Source organism: Cricetulus griseus, chromosome 9 (assembly GCF_003668045.3).
Source record: "Cricetulus griseus strain 17A/GY chromosome 9, alternate assembly CriGri-PICRH-1.0, whole genome shotgun sequence".
NCBI classification, from domain to species: domain Eukaryota; kingdom Metazoa; phylum Chordata; class Mammalia; order Rodentia; family Cricetidae; genus Cricetulus; species Cricetulus griseus.
In genome coordinates this window covers 6,570,874-6,587,879 of record NC_048602.1, presented here as the reverse complement: position 1 = coordinate 6,587,879, position 17,006 = coordinate 6,570,874, and the positions used below count along the sequence as shown (strand labels likewise).

The following is a 17,006-nucleotide window of genomic DNA, read 5'->3' as shown; positions in this document are numbered from 1 at the left end:
TTTCACTATTACATTACATAAAGGACGCGAGCGTTTGAGAACTCTGCTATAGGCAGGATCCGGTTATCAACCTTCAACAGACATCTACAGGTGACTATATTTACTGAAGAGGTTCGCAGCAAGCCTGGAACATTGTTGAGAAGATGAATGAGAAATGGGGGTAGTGCTGAGGAGTCGGAGGTGAACCCAGAAGCAAACTGATGCACCTCAACACTGCAACTGCGGCCGGGCTCCTCCAGAGAAGCCAAGTTCAGAAGAGGAAGGGGAAGCCACAGAGATAGGGTCGCTGGCTAACCGCCTCCTTCTGGAGTGCTATCACTTCCAAAGAGTCGTTCCCTCCCATTTTCCTTTGCCTCAGATAACTGGAAGAAAGAGGGACAGAAAGGGGCTGGCCGTGGGTCATGGTGGCACGCAGTGTAACCCCTGATGCAGGGAGGTAGAAGCAGGAAAGTCAGGAGTTCAAGGTCACTTTTAGCTTAGTGAGCTCCCAGTCAGTCTAGAGTGTGTGAGATCCTTTCTCAGAACAAAGAGGTGGGGCGCGTCTTGGAGGAAACAGGACACCCAGGGACACAGAGAAGGAAGTTCGTTTTCAGGGCTCTGTGTTAGAAGGGGCTACATAATAATACATATAATAATTGTATACATTCAAAGGCTGGGGGTTGTGTGCGTTGTTTTTGGTGGACAAAAATTTTGAAGGAAAAAACACCATGTGAGAACATTTTTTTCTTCATCAGTTTTTGGGAAAATGCCTAAAGATGTCTATGAAGAAAGATACCAGCTCTTTTGACCTAACGTGACTCCAGTGTCTCTTTTTCAGTCTTATTTAGTTATTTATACATTCATTCATTCACTTTTGGTTTTTTGAGACACGGTTTCACTGGAACTCGCTCTGTAAACCAGGCTTGTCTCGAACTCTCGGAAATCCGCTCGCCTCTGACTCTGGATTAAAGGTGTGAGCCATTACCGCCCCTATCTTTTTTTTTTTTTTTTAACTATCACTATGTTCAAAGCTCAGACAGGCTTTGAACTCACCGCTATTTTTTAAATAATTTATTTAACTTTATTTTATATGCATTGGTTGTAAAGGTGTCAGATCTGGAGTTACAGACAGTTGCGAGCTGCCATGTGGTTGCTGGGAATTGAACCCAGGTCCTCTGGAAGAGCAGCCAGTACTCTTAACCTTTGGGCCATCTCTCCAGTGCCATGAACTCACGACTCTTTCTTCAGCTTCCTCAATACTGGGAATACAGAAGTAACTCAGTACGCTAAGCTTCGTTTCTCACCCTAAATAGAAAAGGAAGGCGTGTCGCTTCACCCTTCTTCAGCTGCTCTGAGCGCTCAGCGAACCAAATCCAGTGCCAGCCTGTAAAAAAAAAAACAACTACATTTCCCGTCGACCTCTGCGCCCAGGATCCGGCACGTTCTCCTTCCGGCCTGAAGCCTCGTACTCCTACCCTCGTTCCGGGTTCCGCCCCGCTGCCCCTCAGGTACAGCGGGCCTCGCCCCTTACGTCTTGAGCTCCACTTCCCGCCTCTTACGTAAGCCTCTCCCCCCTTAGAGGGCGTGGCTCTCTCGCGCCGTCGTGAGGCCTATTGGCTCTTTCTGCGCCGCTGGGGCGTGGCTACGGGAGCCGGGCCGGCCCATCGCGAACCGCCGCTGTGGGTTCGCGGCGGTGGCGTCGAAGCATGCACGCGGCAGGTTTGGCGGCGCCGGCGGGGACGCCCCGGCTGCGTAAGTGGCGTACGTGGCTGGCGGAGGAGATCGGGCGGGAGAGGGTGTGGCGGGGCCGTCGTGGCGGTTGGCGAGGTCGCTCCAGGTCGGACGGAGGTCAGCAGCTCCCGGACCTGGTGTTTCTAGGTGTGCAGGGCGCAGGGATGCCAGGTGCGGGGCGGGGCGGCGCATCCGGCAGGCTCCTCAGCAAATCCCTCTACAAGAAAGCCAGTTGAGGTGGGATTTGGTGCCATGTCCGGAGAAACGCGGCTCGGATCCGTTTGCAGTCGGCCGCTCGTCCGCCTGTGCGCCCCACTTCTCAGGCCCCCCTCCCCCGGTGCCCACGAGCTGTCACCGCCCGGGCACCCCGAGTGCGCGCAGGGCCACATTTACACCCCATTTACCACCGGAACCAGCGCTTAGCGTCCCCTTAGCCGCCTTTCCCCGGCAGCGAGTTTGATTTCCTCTTTGAGTTCCTCCTGTGCGTTTCATTTATTCCTCTAACAGATCCTGCTCCAGGGAACCCCGTGCCAGCCAGGACCCGAACTGGCATCTGGGCACACACTAGTAACCACCGAGGCCCTGGTCCTTGCTTTCTGGAGGGGGACGGATATTTAAGGAAGCAAATGTGTCAGTCAGCAAGAGTAGCAGAGAGAGAGAGAGAGAGAGAGAGAGAGAGAGAGAGAGAGAGAGAGAGAGAGAGAGAGAGAGAGTGACTAAGGCCTGAGGAGGCTCCGTTTACTCCCTTCACTCCTTAGCATCACTGTTTGGCAGCCCCATGATGTGTGCTGCAGGGGATCCAGCAGTGGCCAGCTTAGCACTTGATCCTGGTCTCAGGGAGCCGCCAGGGGTCAGGGACAGTCTGGAGCAAAGGGAGTGCGGTGCCCTGGTGCACACCTATAATCCCAGCACTTGGGAGTTGGAGGGAAGAAGATTATGGGTTCAAGGCCTGCCTGGGCAACGGGGTGTGACTGTCTTTAAGGAAAAAAACTGGGGGACGCCAGGAGTGAATTCCAAGAGGTGGAAGAAGGGCGCTTGTCACCAAGCGTGACTACCTGAGACCAATCGATCCATCATCACCTGGGTCCCATGGTGGAAGGAGAGAACTGACTCCTAAAAGCTGTTTTCTGACACATGCATACACACACACACACACACACACACACACACACACACACACACACACGGGGAGCGGTGGGAGAATTAAGAAGAATTAGTTCTTTCTGAAAAGGGTGCTGAACAGATGGGAATGTGGGATGCAGTTATAGAACTTAGTTGTTGGGGGATTTTTGTTTTGTTTTGTTTTTCTTTTGTTTTTGAGACAGGGTTTCTCTGTATTGTTTTGGAGCGTGTCCTGGAACTCACTCTGTAGACCAGGCTGGTCTCGAACTCACAGAGATCCACCTGCCTCTGCCTCCTGAGTGCTGGGATTAAAGGTGTGCGCCACCAACATCCAGCCAGAACTCAGTTATTAGGGCTTGTAGTATTGTTGCTTCCTTAAAGAGGGCATGCCTAAATGATAAAAATCTAGGGGATTCATGCAGGAAAGGAGGGGAGCCCTGTGCCAAGAAAATAGACTATTTAGTAGATATGGAGGAGGGAAAAGAGGACCCTGGGCGTTGTGAGACAGAACAAGTGAGATGAGAACATTGAGCAGAGCCCTGACATTGGCAGGTGCCCATAGGGACGGTGTTCCAGGATGTTTGAGTTGCATGATAAAGCAGAGATTTTGTCGAAGTTGGGACCTGAGAGGGGGCCTGAGGGCTAGGACCAGAGTGGCTGGCAGGGTTGAGGATGGGTCACACGGGCTGTCTGAATGTGATTCTTAGCACAGTGGTCTTTGATCTTAGGCAGAAGATGAAAAAGTTCATGCAGGTGACATGGCACATGCCTATAATCCAAGCATTTGTAAGGCAGAGGCAGGAGGATTACCAGTGAGTTCCCAGGACAGCAAGAACTACATAGTGAGATCTTAAAAAAACAAAAAGACAGATATATGCGTATCACAGGGCAAGGACTGGTGGTGTAGGTTTATAATCCCAGCTGTTTGGGAGGCTGAGGCCCCTCAAATTCAAGGCCAGCCTTACATAATTAGTTCCAAGTCAGCCTGGAGATTTTAGACCCAGTTGTTTCTATTTATTTATTTATTGGTTTTTTGAGACAGGGTTTCTCTGTGGCTTTGGAGGCTGTCCTGGAACTAGCTCTTGTAGACCAGGCTGGTCTAGAACTCATAGAGATCCACCTGCCTCTGTCTCCGGAGATCAAAGATGTGCACCACCAACCCCCGGATGTTGTTTTGTTTTGTTTCTATTGAGACAGACATGCACCATCACACCCAGCAAGACCCTGTCTTTAAAAGCCTGACGATGGTAGTGCACATTTTTGATCACAGCACTCAGGAGGCAGAGGCAGGTGGATCTCTGTGAGTTCGAGGTCAGCCTGGTCTATAAAGCAAATTCCAGGACAGCCAGAGCTGTTACACAGAGAAACCCTGTCTGGAAAAACCAAAAACAATAAAAAGTAAAAAAGGGGCCTGATGATGCAGCTAAGTAGTAGGACCCCTGCTTAGCATGCACAAGGCCCTGGTTCTCAGTAGTCCGTTCTTCAAAAGAAGCATCTGGTCGCCTACTAGAGACCGCTTTGGTGGCACTAAGGGCAGGCAAGGAGCCTGGTATAGTGGTGCACACCTGTGTTCCCCGCCCTCCAGAGAATAGTGAGTGAAGGCAGCCTGAGCTACATAGCAAGGCCCTGACTCAAAAACGAGGGAAAAAAAGAAAAAGCAAGTAGGCAGGACCCAGTGAGGCCCAATGATAGTGACAAAGTGGGGGGTAAGAGACACTGGGGTGAGAAGTAGGGGACTGTTGGCCGGACGTCAGAGAGGGCCAGGTGGGCAGAAAAGTGCCCAGAGGCAGCCAGTAGTAGTTCTTGGAAGCGGAAGACCTGAGGCTGGACCCGGAAGGTGTCAGAGCAGCCGGAGATGGAGCCAAAGGCGCTGTGGCTGTGAGAGCTCATTGTGAGTGAAAGTGCCCTCGGTGAGGGGAAGAGAGGAGGGCCAGGGTGGGAAATCGGGTCACCCATTTCTGAGAGCTGGAAAGGACCCAGCCCGGAGAATGACCAGGAAGGCAGGAGCATCGCTTGTCCTGTCTGTTGCTGCGTCTACAGCAGGGCCTCATGACAGAAGTCCTAGCCAGATGTTTCTTGGGTGAGAGGGCGAGGTGAATCGGGGGTTTTGTGGTATCTTAGAAGCAGGGTTGGCACCAACTGGGTGGACGGCACCGAATGCTTAGATAGGAGTGGAGGAGTGAGCCTGAGGTATACAGACGACAATTGTCCTAGATACTGGAAGGTTGAGGCAGAAGGCCAACCTGGGCCAGCTACACAGTAAGGCCCTGTTTCAAAAAACGGTGGAGGAGGGCTGGGTAAATGACACAATCAAGGGCACCTTGCTCAAGAGCGAGGACCTGAGTTTGGATCCCTGGCACCCACGGAAATAGGTGGGCATGGCAGTCCAGGCTGTGGTCCCAGCCCTGCGGAGGCCAAGACGGGATTCCTAGGGCTTGTTGTCCAGCCTGCATAGCCAGACCGGTGAGCTGCAGGCTCAGTGAGAGATTGAGAAAGACAGCTGGTGTTGACCTCTGGCCTCTGCACATGCATGCACCCTGAGTGCACACACAGACATGGACACACGGAGTTAGAGAGGGGGCTCCTCGGGTAAGAGCACTTGTTGCTCGTACAGGACCTGGTTCTGTTCCCAGCACGCGCATGGTGGCTCTCACAACAGCAGGGGAAACTCATACCCATATATAAACAAGTAAATTCTAAAAACAAAACATGTTTACATAATCCTCCCGCCTCAGCCTCCTGAGGGCTGGGATTGTAGATGTGAGCCTTCCAGCTGGGCTGGAAGTTTATGAGGGTATCACAACAGTCAGCTTGATAGACTACAGAGGAGATAATTGACAGGCAGGTTCACTCATGGACTGATTGCTACTCCCCAAGTTGCAGTCCTATGTACACAGTTCCCAGTGGCTTGCTCAACAGTCGGGATCTGGGACCCTGGGGCTATCTCCCCATACAACACCTCCCACCCCTGCTGAGACCAGTCTTGGAAGGTAGGGGATTCCTCCCACTTCCTCTCCACACCCCAGCTCAGCACCTTTCAGCATGCCCTGCCCCCTGGCTCTGTACATAAATGGCCACTTTCAATATTGCCACCCCCAGCAATGTCCACCCTGGTCTCTAGCCTGACCCACTCAGCAGCCACTACTCTTCCAATGGCTTACCACCCTCTCTTGAAGTCAGATGGAACTTTTTTTTTTTTTTGGTTTTTTGGAGACAGGGTTTCTCTGTGTAGTTTTGGAGCCTATTCTGGCACTCGCTTTGGAGACCAGGCTGGCCTCGAACTCACAGAGATCCGCCTGCCTCTGCCTCCCAAGTGCTGGGATTAAAGGCCATGTGCCACCAACGCCCGGTGTCAGATGGAACTTTTACAAATTATTTTGGGGTTTTGTTTTTGTCTTATGCCATGCTGGAAACTGAACCCTCTATCTTGTAACCCTGTACCTTGTATATGCTTGGGTCAGCACTCTACCAGTTGTTTTTTTTTGGGGGGGGGGGCGGGGGAGAAGGTTGTGAGTGTTTGTATGTGTTTGTTTGAGTTTGTATGTGTATGCTAGAGGTCAACTTTGGATTCCATTCCTTATCTACCTTGGTTTGGGGTTGTTTTTTGTTGTCTTAAAGATTTTATTTAATTTTATGTTGGTGCGTGCGTGCACACGTGCCTGTGGAGGCTGGGGCAGGGTTCGATTCCCTGGAGTTAACTTTACAGGTGGTTGTGGGTGCTGGGAATTGAACTCGGGTCTTTTTTTTTTTTTTTTTTTTGGTTTTTCGAGATAGGGTTTCTCTGTGTAGCTTTGGAGCCTATTCTGGCACTCGCTCTGGAGACCAGGCTGGCCTCGAACTCACAGAGATCCGCCTGCCTCTGCCTCCCGAGTGCTGGGATTAAAGGCGTGCGCCACCAATGCCCGGCTGAACTCGGGTCCTTTATAAGAACAACCAGGGCTCTTAACCACTGAGCCATCTTCCCAGCCTCAAATTTCAGCTTTTCTTTCTCCTATAAAATGCGGACAAAGGGGGCTGGAGAGATGGCTCAGAGGTTAAGAGCACTGGTTGCCCTTCCAGAGGGTCCCGAGTTCAATTCCCAGCAACCATGTGGTAGCTCACAATCATCTATAATAAGGTCTGGTGCCCTCTTCTGGCCTGCAGGCATACATGCAGATAAAACACTGTATACATATTAAATAAATAATTTTTTTTTAAAAAATGTGAATAATAGCAAGCTGCCTTGAGAAGCCCATTGCCTGCTTGCCTGGGTGTATCTTACTTTCTGGGATTCTTAGAGAAGCCCACACCCATGCTCTCTGTGTGTCTTCTCTTTCTGAGAGCCTCTCTCTTAACCCTTGTGCTTAAGCCTAATTGGAAATGTCTTGTTAAATCCCAACTCTGCCTCACTAAAACTAATTTTAACGTGGTAATAGCACCAGTAGAATCGGGCTGGCTGTGAGTGAATGAGCTATCGTGTTGTACACGTGGTGCAGGTCAGTGCTCGCTCAAGGTTAAATGATCATAGCACTTACTAGACACTCTTGAGCTGAACACCTGCTCTGCTGTGCACTGAGCCGGGCTTTTGTACTAGCCATGTAGCTGGCTGGGCGCTGTTTTGCATGTGTGTCCCATAGGGTAAGTGGCCAGTCTAGGCTTGCTGTAGGAGCTGGGGCAGTCAGCTGTGAAGTAGGTGCTATTTCCGCCCCGGGAACCTTACAGTGAACAAAAGAAAGAGGTCCTCTGCCGTTGATGCTCGGTGCTGTCGACGTCAGTGGGGAGGGATTGGTGGGTGCTGCCAAGAGAGGTACAGTGTATATATGCAGCGAGACCTTGGGGAAAGAGGAGAGAGCCATGGAGTGTGAGGGGAGAATGTTCCAGGCAGAGGCATGGCTAGAACATAGGCCCTGAGCCAGGTCAGGGAACACTGAGACGCCCAGCAGTGGAGACTAAGGGAAGTCATGTATGGAAGGAGTAGGGACAGGGGGGCCCTGTTTGCAATGGGGGTACAGGGTTTTGTACACAGAGTAGGCACCGGGACCATGGAGCTGTCATGGGCACCACCATTTGTCTGGACAGATGAAAACTGAGGGTGAATGGTGGGTAGGCAGGTGCTGGGTGACGGGTGGATGAATTGACCATGGCAGGTGAGTGGATGGATAGATGACGGACAGACAGAGGAATGGAGGGGTGCTCGGATGGCAACCCATCTGACATCCCAGCCGGGGCTGTTTTGGTGATGCTTGCCCCAGTTGTCACCGGAGCAGGTAGTAGAACCCGTGCCGAAGTAATGAGCTCCCTCCGTTTTCCTCTGCAGCCTCAAAGCGGAGGGTCCCGGCGTCCCAGCCAGGCATGGCTGATCCCCACCAGTTTTTCGATGACACAAGTTCAGCCCCGAGTCGGGGCTATGGAGGCCAGCCGTCACATGGTGGCCTGGGTTACCCCTCCCCTTCCTCCTCACACGAGGCAGCCTTCCTGGCCGACCCTATGTCCAACATGGCAATGGCCTATGGGAGCAGCCTGGCCGCTCACGGCAAGGAGCTGGTAGACAAGAACGTGAGTAGGCTGGCCTGGCTGGGCTGTGGGCTGTGGGCAGGGGCCGCCAAGGGCCACAGGGCCTCAGGCTTGAGCTTTGCCTCCCCAGATTGACCGCTTCATCCCTGTCACCAAGCTCAAGTATTACTTTGCTGTGGACACCGTGTACGTGGGCAAGAAGCTGGGCCTGCTGGTCTTTCCCTACCTACACCAGGTCAGCACCACCCGCTGCTTAGCACCTGCCTGAAAGCAGGGTGGGGGGGACCTCACTCTGGGTTCCTGCCACTCCCCCAATTCTCCCCACAGGACTGGGAGGTACAATACCAGCAGGATACCCCAGTGGCCCCCCGCTTTGACATCAACGCTCCAGACCTCTACATTCCAGGTTGCGCCCTCCCGCCACTGCCTGGGCATGTCTGGGGCAGACGTTTGGGTGTCTGATAGCTAAGAAGGGTCTCCTTCTTCTGACAATTGTCTGTGTCTGCCTTCCACAGCCATGGCTTTCATCACCTACATCCTGGTGGCCGGCCTTGCACTGGGGACCCAGGACAGGTAAGGATGCCGGAGCAGGGAAATGGGGTGGGAATGTGAGGCCAAGAGTTGGCTGAGACAGTTGTCACATCAGTGAGTGACGTTCTTCACCCACCCACATGAAGTCCACTGTACCCTTTTGTGCTGGGTGACCTTCTCAGTCCACGCTTCCTTCCCGTTTTCCTCACCCACAAATCTGCCCTTGCACTCACAGCTCCCTAAATGAGCCGCTCCCCACCAGCACCCCTGTACTCTTGCTCTAGTAGCCTCTGGAACGTGTGGTCTAAGAGGCGGTCCTGGCCTCCCCCACCCTATTCCGTCCAGCTGTCTGTGGCTCAGAGACCAAGCCCACTCCTTGCTCACTCTGCCCCACTGTGGCTGCAACTGCTGCCTGCTGGCTCGCGGCCTTTGCATATCCAGTTGGTGTCTTGACTCAGGAAACAGGCTCTTCCCCTCCACGCTCCCAGCACCTGCTCACTCACTGTGGTTCCCATCCTGTGTCACTTCCTGACCTCCAGGCTGTCAGGCTCCACCTCTCACTCGTGGCTGCCTGTTCCTTCCCTTTGGTGGCACCAGTGGGTTCATTGCTAAGGCTCTGGGATAGGGCAGAGCCCGAGGTCCTACCCCACCAGCTCCTGACTCTTCAGGCTTCAGCTCAGCTGTCCCTCCTTTAGGGAGGAACCCTCCCGGTACCCCTCGCAGGGCTCAGGGGTCCCTCATTCAAGTCCTGACCCGAGTGTCACTGTCTGGGGACAGAGCCAGATCCTTGTTGGTGGTCCCTGCTCCATCTCCAGTGGCCCGCAACACAGGCTGCTCCAGGGGAGATTCAGGGGATGCCTAAGCCTCCAGCCCCATGACAGAGCAAGTGTGGTTGTCACTCTGGCAGGTTCTCCCCAGACCTCCTGGGCCTGCAGGCGAGCTCGGCACTGGCCTGGCTGACCCTGGAAGTTGTTGCCATCCTGCTCAGTCTCTACCTGGTCACTGTCAACACTGACCTCACCACCATTGACCTGGTGGCCTTCTTGGGCTACAAATATGTCGGGTGAGTGCCCCTACCCTGCCTGCTGGTCCCGGACCTTGGCCTCTTCTTCAAACCGCTTTCTCCCCCCACTCTCAGGATGATTGGTGGGGTCCTCGTGGGTCTGCTCTTTGGAAAGATTGGCTACTACGTGGTGCTTGGCTGGTGCTGTGTGTCCATCTTTGTGTTCATGGTGAGTGGGGCTTTCGGGGTGGGCAAGACTGAGACCCAGGCCTCCTGGACAGACCTGGGGAAGTCTTCAGAGCATCCAAGTACAGAGAACTTAGAGCAAGCAGAGTCATAGTGCTGAACTGGGGGTGCTTAGAGCGCCCACACCTGGGAGCTAAGAGCCCCCCTGGAGGAGGGAGTCTCCTATGTGAGTCCTTTGGGAAGAGCAAGAAGCAGTCAGGAAGCAGGGGCCAGGGTTGCCTGGCACAGAGGCTCTGGGTTTGGTACTGGCCCTTACTTCTGTTCCCATATCCTGGGCTCTCTGCCAGCATGCCCCTGGAGGGAGACTGAGTCCTTCCAGTCCTGATTAAGGGCAGTGGGGACTGCCACCCTTAGGTTGGCCCTAAGCTGTACTCAGAGTGAATCGTTTACTTCTTTGTAAAATGGGTTGTCTCATGACTGCACGTCAGGGTCTTAGGAGGATTTAGACCCAGCATGCGTGAGAAGCAGAGGGCAAACACTGTCGGGTAATTCTGACCCGCTGGGGAGATGGCTCCCTCAGTAAAGATGACCTGAGTTAAATCCCTAGACTCCACATTAAAAAAAGTCGGGGAGGGCTGGAGAGATGGCTCAGAGGTTAAGAGCACTAGCAGCTCTTCCAGAGGTCATGAGTTCAATTCCCAGCAACCACATGGTGGCTCACAGCTATCTATAATGACATCTGGTGCTCTCTTCTGGTGTACAGGCAAAACATGCAGATAGAACACTGTATACATAATAAATAAATAAAATTAAAAAAAAAAACTTTAATCCCAGCAGAGGCAGGTGGATCTCTGAGTTCGAGGCCAGCCTGGTCTACAGAGCTAGTTCCAGGACAGCCGGGGCTACACAGAGAAGCCCTGTCTCAGAAAAACTGTAGGAGGGGGAAAGCCCCGAGTGGAGGTTTGCCCTTATAATTTCAGGGCTGGGATGTGAAGAAGGTGGGTACCTGCGGCTCACTCATCTGCCAGGCTGGCCTACTTGGGAAATGCCTGGTTAGTGAGAGACCCTATCTTGGGGGGAAAAAAGGTTGACACCCAAAAGTTAGCAAGTATGTGTGTATGTGTGTACACACAGGCACACACATCCAAAAATCTCTGAGCATCTGGGGCCTGTCTGATGGCTAAGCAGGCCAAGGGCACTTGCCTGACCACCTGGGCTCTGTCCCTGGAACCCACAGTGGAAGGAGAGAACTGACTCCTACAAGTTGTGCTAACTTCCATACCAGAGCTCAAATGCTCAAACCCCACCAAACAAATACATGAATATTAAAAAAACAAAACAAAACAAAAAACGAGTGTGACTTGGGGCTGTAATTCCAGCACTGAGGAGATTGAGGCAAGTTTGAGGCCAAGTTGGTCTACATAGAAGGTTCCAGGCCAACCAGGGCTCCATCAAGATCCTGCCCTGTACTCCTCTCAAAAAAGACAATGCACCCGAGCATGAGAAAGAAAAGAGCTCTTCTAGCTTGTCTTGAAAACGTGTCTTCTGGGGCTGGGTAGGGCACTGACTGACTGGTAGGAGGGGTGAGGACCTGCGTGGCACGAGGGAGGGAGGAGACTGTCCCGGGAGGGCGGGAGCTGCAGCTCCTCCCCTGAATGACATGCTTTGCCGCTGGACCCCACGCTGACCCTCCATCCTGCCCCCTTGCCACGCAGATCCGGACGCTGCGGCTGAAGATCCTGGCGCAGGCGGCCGCCGAAGGGGTGCCCGTGCGCGGGGCGCGCAACCAGCTGCGCATGTACCTGACCATGGCGGTGGCGGCCGCGCAGCCGCTCCTCATGTACTGGCTCACCTTCCACCTGGTGCGGTGAGCCGCCCGCCCGGCCTCCAGCGCCGCATTCATCTCGCCCGGCCCGGGCCCCCTCCGTTGTCCCCCCCCCCCAGCCAAGGTGCTCTTGTCGCCCCCTGCACGACCGCAACAATAAACCTGACGGGTTCAGCGCGGCCTCCGCTCCTGACCGGCAGGGGGCGCCGGGGAGCGGGGCGGGCCGCCAGCTTTTAATGAGTCAGTGGGCGGGCTTCTTCTCCTGCTTCTTTTTCTTCTCCTTCTTCACCTTGGGCTTCTTGGCCTTGTCCGAGGCGCCTTCGTGCTTCTTGCAGCCAGCCGCGTGCTTCTGCGGGTCCGGGACGGTGGGCGGGGCAGGGGGACAGGGACAGGGACAGGGAGAGGGAGAAGAGGCGGCCGGGTTGGCAGCGGAACTGGACCTGCCCCACCCAGGATCCGCTCCTGATCCGGGCCCGAGTCCGGGTGCTGCGGGAGAGAGGGTGCAGGGAGAGGGTCGGCCCCTTACCTTTCCCTCCGCCTCGGAGTCGCTGGAGCTGCTGCTGCTGCTGCTGGAGTCCGAGGAGCTGCTGGCTCCATGCTGGGGGTGGGGTGGGGGGTGACAGTGAGGGCTGGGCCATGCTGGGGGGGTGAGGTGGGTAGGGGTGACAGTGAGGGCTGGGCCATGCTGGGGTGGGTGGGGGGTGACAGTGGTGCTGGATGGGGCTGGGGGGTGAGGTTGACAGTGAGGGCTGGACCATGCTGGGGGGGTGGGTGGGGGGGGGTGACAGTGAGGGCTGACCATGCTGGGGGGGTGAGGTGGGGTAGGGGTGACAGTGAGGGCTGGGGCCATGCTGGGGGTGGGGTGGGGGGTGACAGTGAGGGCTGGACCATGCTGGGGTGGGGTGAGGTGAGGGGTGACAGTGAGGGCTGGGCCATGCTGGGGGGTGGGTGGGTGGGTGGGGGTGACAGTGAGGGCTGGACCATGCTGGGGGTGGGGTGGGGTGGGTGACAGTGAGGCTGGACATGCTGGGGGTGGGGTGAGGTGAGGGACAGTGAGGGCTGGGCCATGCTGGGGGTGGGGTGAGGTGAGGTGGGGTGGGGTGGGGGGTGACAGTGAGGCTGGACCTGCTGCTCGTGCAGCTTCCCACCCAGGCTGGAAGGCGCAGATGCCCGGGACACAGCCAGTCCCCATCCTGGGCCCTGGGGACAAGATGCCAGGAGGTGGGGTGACTTACCTTGGGCTTGTGGCCCGGGGCTTTGGGAGGACAGTGCTTGGGGTTTCCCTCTGGCTTCTTAGAGCCGGGGCCCACGGCTGCAGAGAGGGGGGGGGGGTTAGATGCGACCGTCCCTTCGGTGGGAGCCCCTGGATTCCAGTCCGGCCCCACCTCACCGCCAATCCAGCAGACCCACCGTCCCTGGGAGCCTACCTGCAGCCAGGTCGAACTCCATGGCGATGATCCGTCACTCCGGAGGTCAGAGGCTTAGGTAGTGCCCGGGGCAGGGGTGCGGCCGCACGGCCTGCCCACCTCAAGAATCCGGCGAAGCCCCGCCCTCCGGACCTTTGTGCCCCCTGAGCTCTTGGGCCCTGACTCATTACCCTGCCGCTCCCAGCCGCACCCAGACTTTCCCCTGTGGGAAACGGGGGTCATGAATCACCCCCTTCGCGGGCGGGGGTGCTTGCTTTGAAAGAGGCCTTCCACGTACACTGAACAACGTGTCTGAGGGGTTTGCAGCCCACGCTAGAGCAGCATGGTGGCAGGTGGGAGGGGGCCTCAGCAAAGTTGCACCCAGGGGTGATGGGGGAAGACAAGGCAGATGGTTAGACTCGGGGCCTGGCAGAGGAAGTGCTTGCGAAATGTGTTGCCTTGTTTTGATAAAGACAGGTGCCTCAATTTGGGCTGTAAAAACAAGCACACCAGATAAGTGGCTTAAGCAGTAATTTAAACCTCGCAGGTGTCCAGGCTGGGAACTTGATATTCAGGCATAGGCCGAGAGAGCCCTAGAATGCTTCCTGAAAAGTTCTCTTGGCTTCTTTCTTTCTTTCTTTCTTTCTTTCTTTCTTTCTTTCTTTCTTTCTTTCTTATTTTATTCATTGAGACAGGGTTTCTCTTTGTAACAGCCTTGGCTGTCCTAGAACTCGATTTATAAACCAGGCTGGCCTCGATCTCACAGAGATCCACCTGCCTCTGCCTCCCTGCTGGGATTAAAGGCGCACCACTACTGCCCAGTCTTTTTTTGTTGTTGGTTTTTGGTTTTTCGAGACAGGGTTTCTCTGTGTAGCTTTGGAGCCTATCCTGGCACTCTCTGGAGACCAGGCTGGCCTGGAACTCAGAGAGATCCACCTGCCTCTGCCTCCCGAGTGCTGGGATTAAAAGGATGCGTCACCAACGCCCGGCTTCACCCAGTGCTCTTAACCACTGAGCCATCTCTTCAGCCCCACCTTGGTTTTTCAGATATCTGGGTGTAGGCTCTAATCCCACTCAAGACTTTCACTCTCAAGGTCCTATTACCTTCAACAGTACCACAGCTTTTACAGACACAAACATTAGTTCCAGCCTGGGTGCAGGATTGTAATTCTGCTTTTCAGGAGGATTTAAAGTTCTGCTGTAGCCTGGGCTACATAGCATAATGGAGTGCCGGCCTGGTAGCACACACCTTTATTTAATCCTACCACTTGAGAGGCAGAGGCAGGCAGATACCTGAATTCGGGCCAGCCTGGGCTCTATCCTAAAAAAAAATGAGGCTGGTGAGGTGGCCCATTGGGTAAAGACACCTGCCAAGGCCAGTGAGCTGAGTTCAGTCCCCAAGGCCCACGTGGAGGAGAGAGCTGGCTCCTGCAAGCTGTTTTTGGCCTTCCTCGGGTACACACAAAACAATAAAATAATTATAATAGAAAAATGTTACAAACAAAGCGCCTACTCATTCATAACTGCAGAAGAGAGCCTCTGGGTGGGAACAGGTGGCTATGCGCCACCCCAGACGCCTGCTTAAATGTCTGTTTGCAGAAATGCCAGCCCTGGCTACTGCAGGCCCGTCGTTCTAGCACACACTTGGTGCTTACCATTATCTGAAACACTTTTTTTCCCCCTTGGTTTTTTTGAGACAGGGTTTCTCTGAATTTGAGGCCAGAGTGGTCTACAGAGCAAGTTCCAGGACAGCCAGGGCTACACAGAAACCCTGTCTTAGAGAGAGAGAGAGAGAGAGAGAGAGAGAGAGAGAGAGAGAGAGAGAAAGATAATAAATGAAGATAGGAAGGGTGTTATACATACAAGAGTTCAGAGGTTCAAAGGCCTTCAGGCAGGCAGGAATGCTGTCTGAGGACATCAGAATGGAAAGATAGGAGGGGAGCGGTTGGAAGGGAGGGTGAGCACCTTTGGTCTGTATCGTGAGGGGGGTGGGGTGGGGGTGTGAGCAGTGATGGTTGGGCCCGAAGCTCATGCAGGATAGGAGAGAAAGTCTGTCCAGGCCTGAGGGTGGAGACCCTGTCTGCTTTGCTCCTCACCCAGACAAGTGACTCAGAGTGGTGTGTATTGTCATCTGGTGACTTGTCAAGGTTTACCTCTGACTGGGGAGTGCCGACACACACACCTCAATTACCCTCACTAGGCATGGCACTCTGGACCTCTTTTCCCCGGTGTAAAGGGGGACAAGTGGCCTGTCGTTCAAGCCCTGGAAAGGAAGGAGAGGTGGAGGGTTACTAGTGAGAGGCCACTCCAAGCTACACAGTAAGACCCCGGTCTCAAAACACCACGTTGAGGGGCTGCAGAGATGCCTTAATGGTTGAGAGCACTTGATCTTGAGAAAACCCAGGTTCAATTCCTAGCACTCACATGGTGTTTTGAAACTGCGTCTAAGGGCTCTGGTACCTTTTTCTTACCTCCATGGGCACCGGGCATGTACATGGTGCATATCTTAGGGTTTCTGTTGCTGTGAAGACACCATGACCACGGCAACTTTTACAAACATTTCATCGGGCTGGCTGGCTAACAGTTCAGAGGTTTAGTCCATTTTCATCACAGTGGGGAGCCTGGTAGCATACAGGCAGACATGGTATTCGAGAGGTAGCCGAGAGTCCTATATCTTACAGGCAGCAGGAAGTCAGCTGAGACACTGGGTGGTGTCCTGAGCCTAGGAAACCTCCAAGCCCACCCCCCACAGTGACACACTTCCTCCACAAAACCATATTCACTCCAACAAAGCCACACCTAATAGTGACACTCCCTGTGAAATTATGGGGCACATGTATAGGGATGATCAAAACGCTCATACACACAAACCTAAAAATGAAAAAAATAAGCTGGGCAGTGGTGGCGCACACCTTTAACCCCAGCACTTGGGAGGCAGAGGCAGGTGGATCTCTGAACTCAAGACCAGTCTGGTCTACAGAGTGAGTTCCAAGACAGCCAGGGCTACTCGGAGAAATCTTGTCTCTAAAACAAACAAACAAAGAGATGGTTCGGTGGTTAGGACCATGTGCTATGCAGAAGACCTGGGTCAAGTTTGCCTGAACCCACACCAGGTGGCTCCCAACTGCTGCTTCTGACCTCCACAGGCACAGGTACACACCTGGCATACACTCACACAGAAACACAAGTCTATTTTTAAGACAATAAGCCAGTCCTGTGTGGTGGTGCACACCTTTGATTCCAGCACTCTGTGAGTTTGAGGCCAGCCAGGGATACGTAGTAAGACATCGTCTCAAAGAAACAAAGTAAGTTGGGACTGGGGACATAGCTCAGTAGGTAAAGTGACTGTCATACAACTGAGTTCAGATCCCCGAGCCTGGGGAGTTCGAGTACTGGACAAGGTAGAACACGTCTGTAACCTTGATGTTCCTGGGGGTGAGACGGGAGGCAGAGATATACCCAGAAGCCCACGGGCCCACTGGGCCTGCACACCCAGAGCAAACAAGACCTTGACTGGACTGGAGAGAAGGCTCAGCAGTTAAGAGCACAAACACCGACTGCCCTTCCATAGGACCCAGGTTCAATTCCCAGCACCCACATGGTGCTTCACAACCGTTTATAACTCCAGTTTCCAGGAATTAGATGTCTTCTGGCCTTTGCTGGCACTTACACTCACACAGATACACACATACTCATAACTAAATAACAAAATCTTGAGAGACATAAAAGA

General features: G+C 54.1%; 2 protein-coding genes across 5 annotated transcripts; one reads left to right on the top strand and one right to left on the bottom strand.

Annotated features, from left to right (window-relative positions):
* The first annotated feature begins 1,351 nt into the window (after window positions 1–1,351).
* LOC113837214 (protein YIF1B) lies at window positions 1,352–12,044 on the top strand. Of its 4 annotated transcripts, none has more exons than XM_027430562.2 (8): window positions 1,352–1,487; window positions 8,129–8,367; window positions 8,456–8,560; window positions 8,653–8,731; window positions 8,841–8,898; window positions 9,764–9,919; window positions 9,995–10,088; window positions 11,761–12,044. In XM_027430562.2, the coding sequence occupies exons 2-8, from the start codon at window positions 8,164–8,166 to the stop codon at window positions 11,914–11,916; spliced, it is 852 nt and encodes a 283-aa protein (XP_027286363.1). In that variant the 5' UTR covers window positions 1,352–1,487; window positions 8,129–8,163; the 3' UTR covers window positions 11,917–12,044. The 4 variants fall into 4 exon arrangements, with proteins under 4 accessions (XP_027286363.1, XP_027286362.1, XP_027286361.1 ...); XM_027430561.2 differs by lacking the exon at window positions 1,352–1,487 and adding an exon at window positions 1,586–1,731; XM_027430560.2 differs by lacking the exon at window positions 1,352–1,487 and adding an exon at window positions 1,600–1,740.
* LOC113837215 (immortalization up-regulated protein-like) lies at window positions 12,041–13,449 on the bottom strand. The gene is made up of 4 exons (XM_027430564.2): window positions 13,298–13,449; window positions 13,106–13,182; window positions 12,397–12,468; window positions 12,041–12,219 (listed from the first exon to the last, which is right to left on the bottom strand). Exons 1-4 carry the CDS (start codon window positions 13,317–13,319, stop codon window positions 12,112–12,114), a joined length of 279 nt encoding a protein of 92 aa, XP_027286365.1. The 5' UTR covers window positions 13,320–13,449; the 3' UTR covers window positions 12,041–12,111.
* Window positions 13,450–17,006: the final 3,557 nt, after the last annotated feature.

Coding starts and splice junctions, on each gene's coding strand:
- LOC113837214 (XM_027430560.2), top strand. CDS start 1,686: ATGCACGCGGCAGGTTTGGCGGCGCCGGCGGGGACGCCCCGGCTGCGT. Junction 8,899..9,763: donor GCACTGGGGACCCAGGACAG/GTAAGGATGCCG, acceptor TCACTCTGGCAG/GTTCTCCCCAGACCTCCTGG. Junction 10,089..11,760: donor TGTCCATCTTTGTGTTCATG/GTGAGTGGGGCT, acceptor CTTGCCACGCAG/ATCCGGACGCTGCGGCTGAA.
- LOC113837215 (XM_027430564.2), bottom strand. CDS start 13,319: ATGGAGTTCGACCTGGCTGCAG. Junction 12,469..13,105: donor CCCCGGGCCACAAGCCCAAG/GTAAGTCACCCC, acceptor CCCCACCCCCAG/CATGGAGCCAGCAGCTCCTC. Junction 12,220..12,396: donor ACTCCGAGGCGGAGGGAAAG/GTAAGGGGCCGA, acceptor CCGGACCCGCAG/AAGCACGCGGCTGGCTGCAA.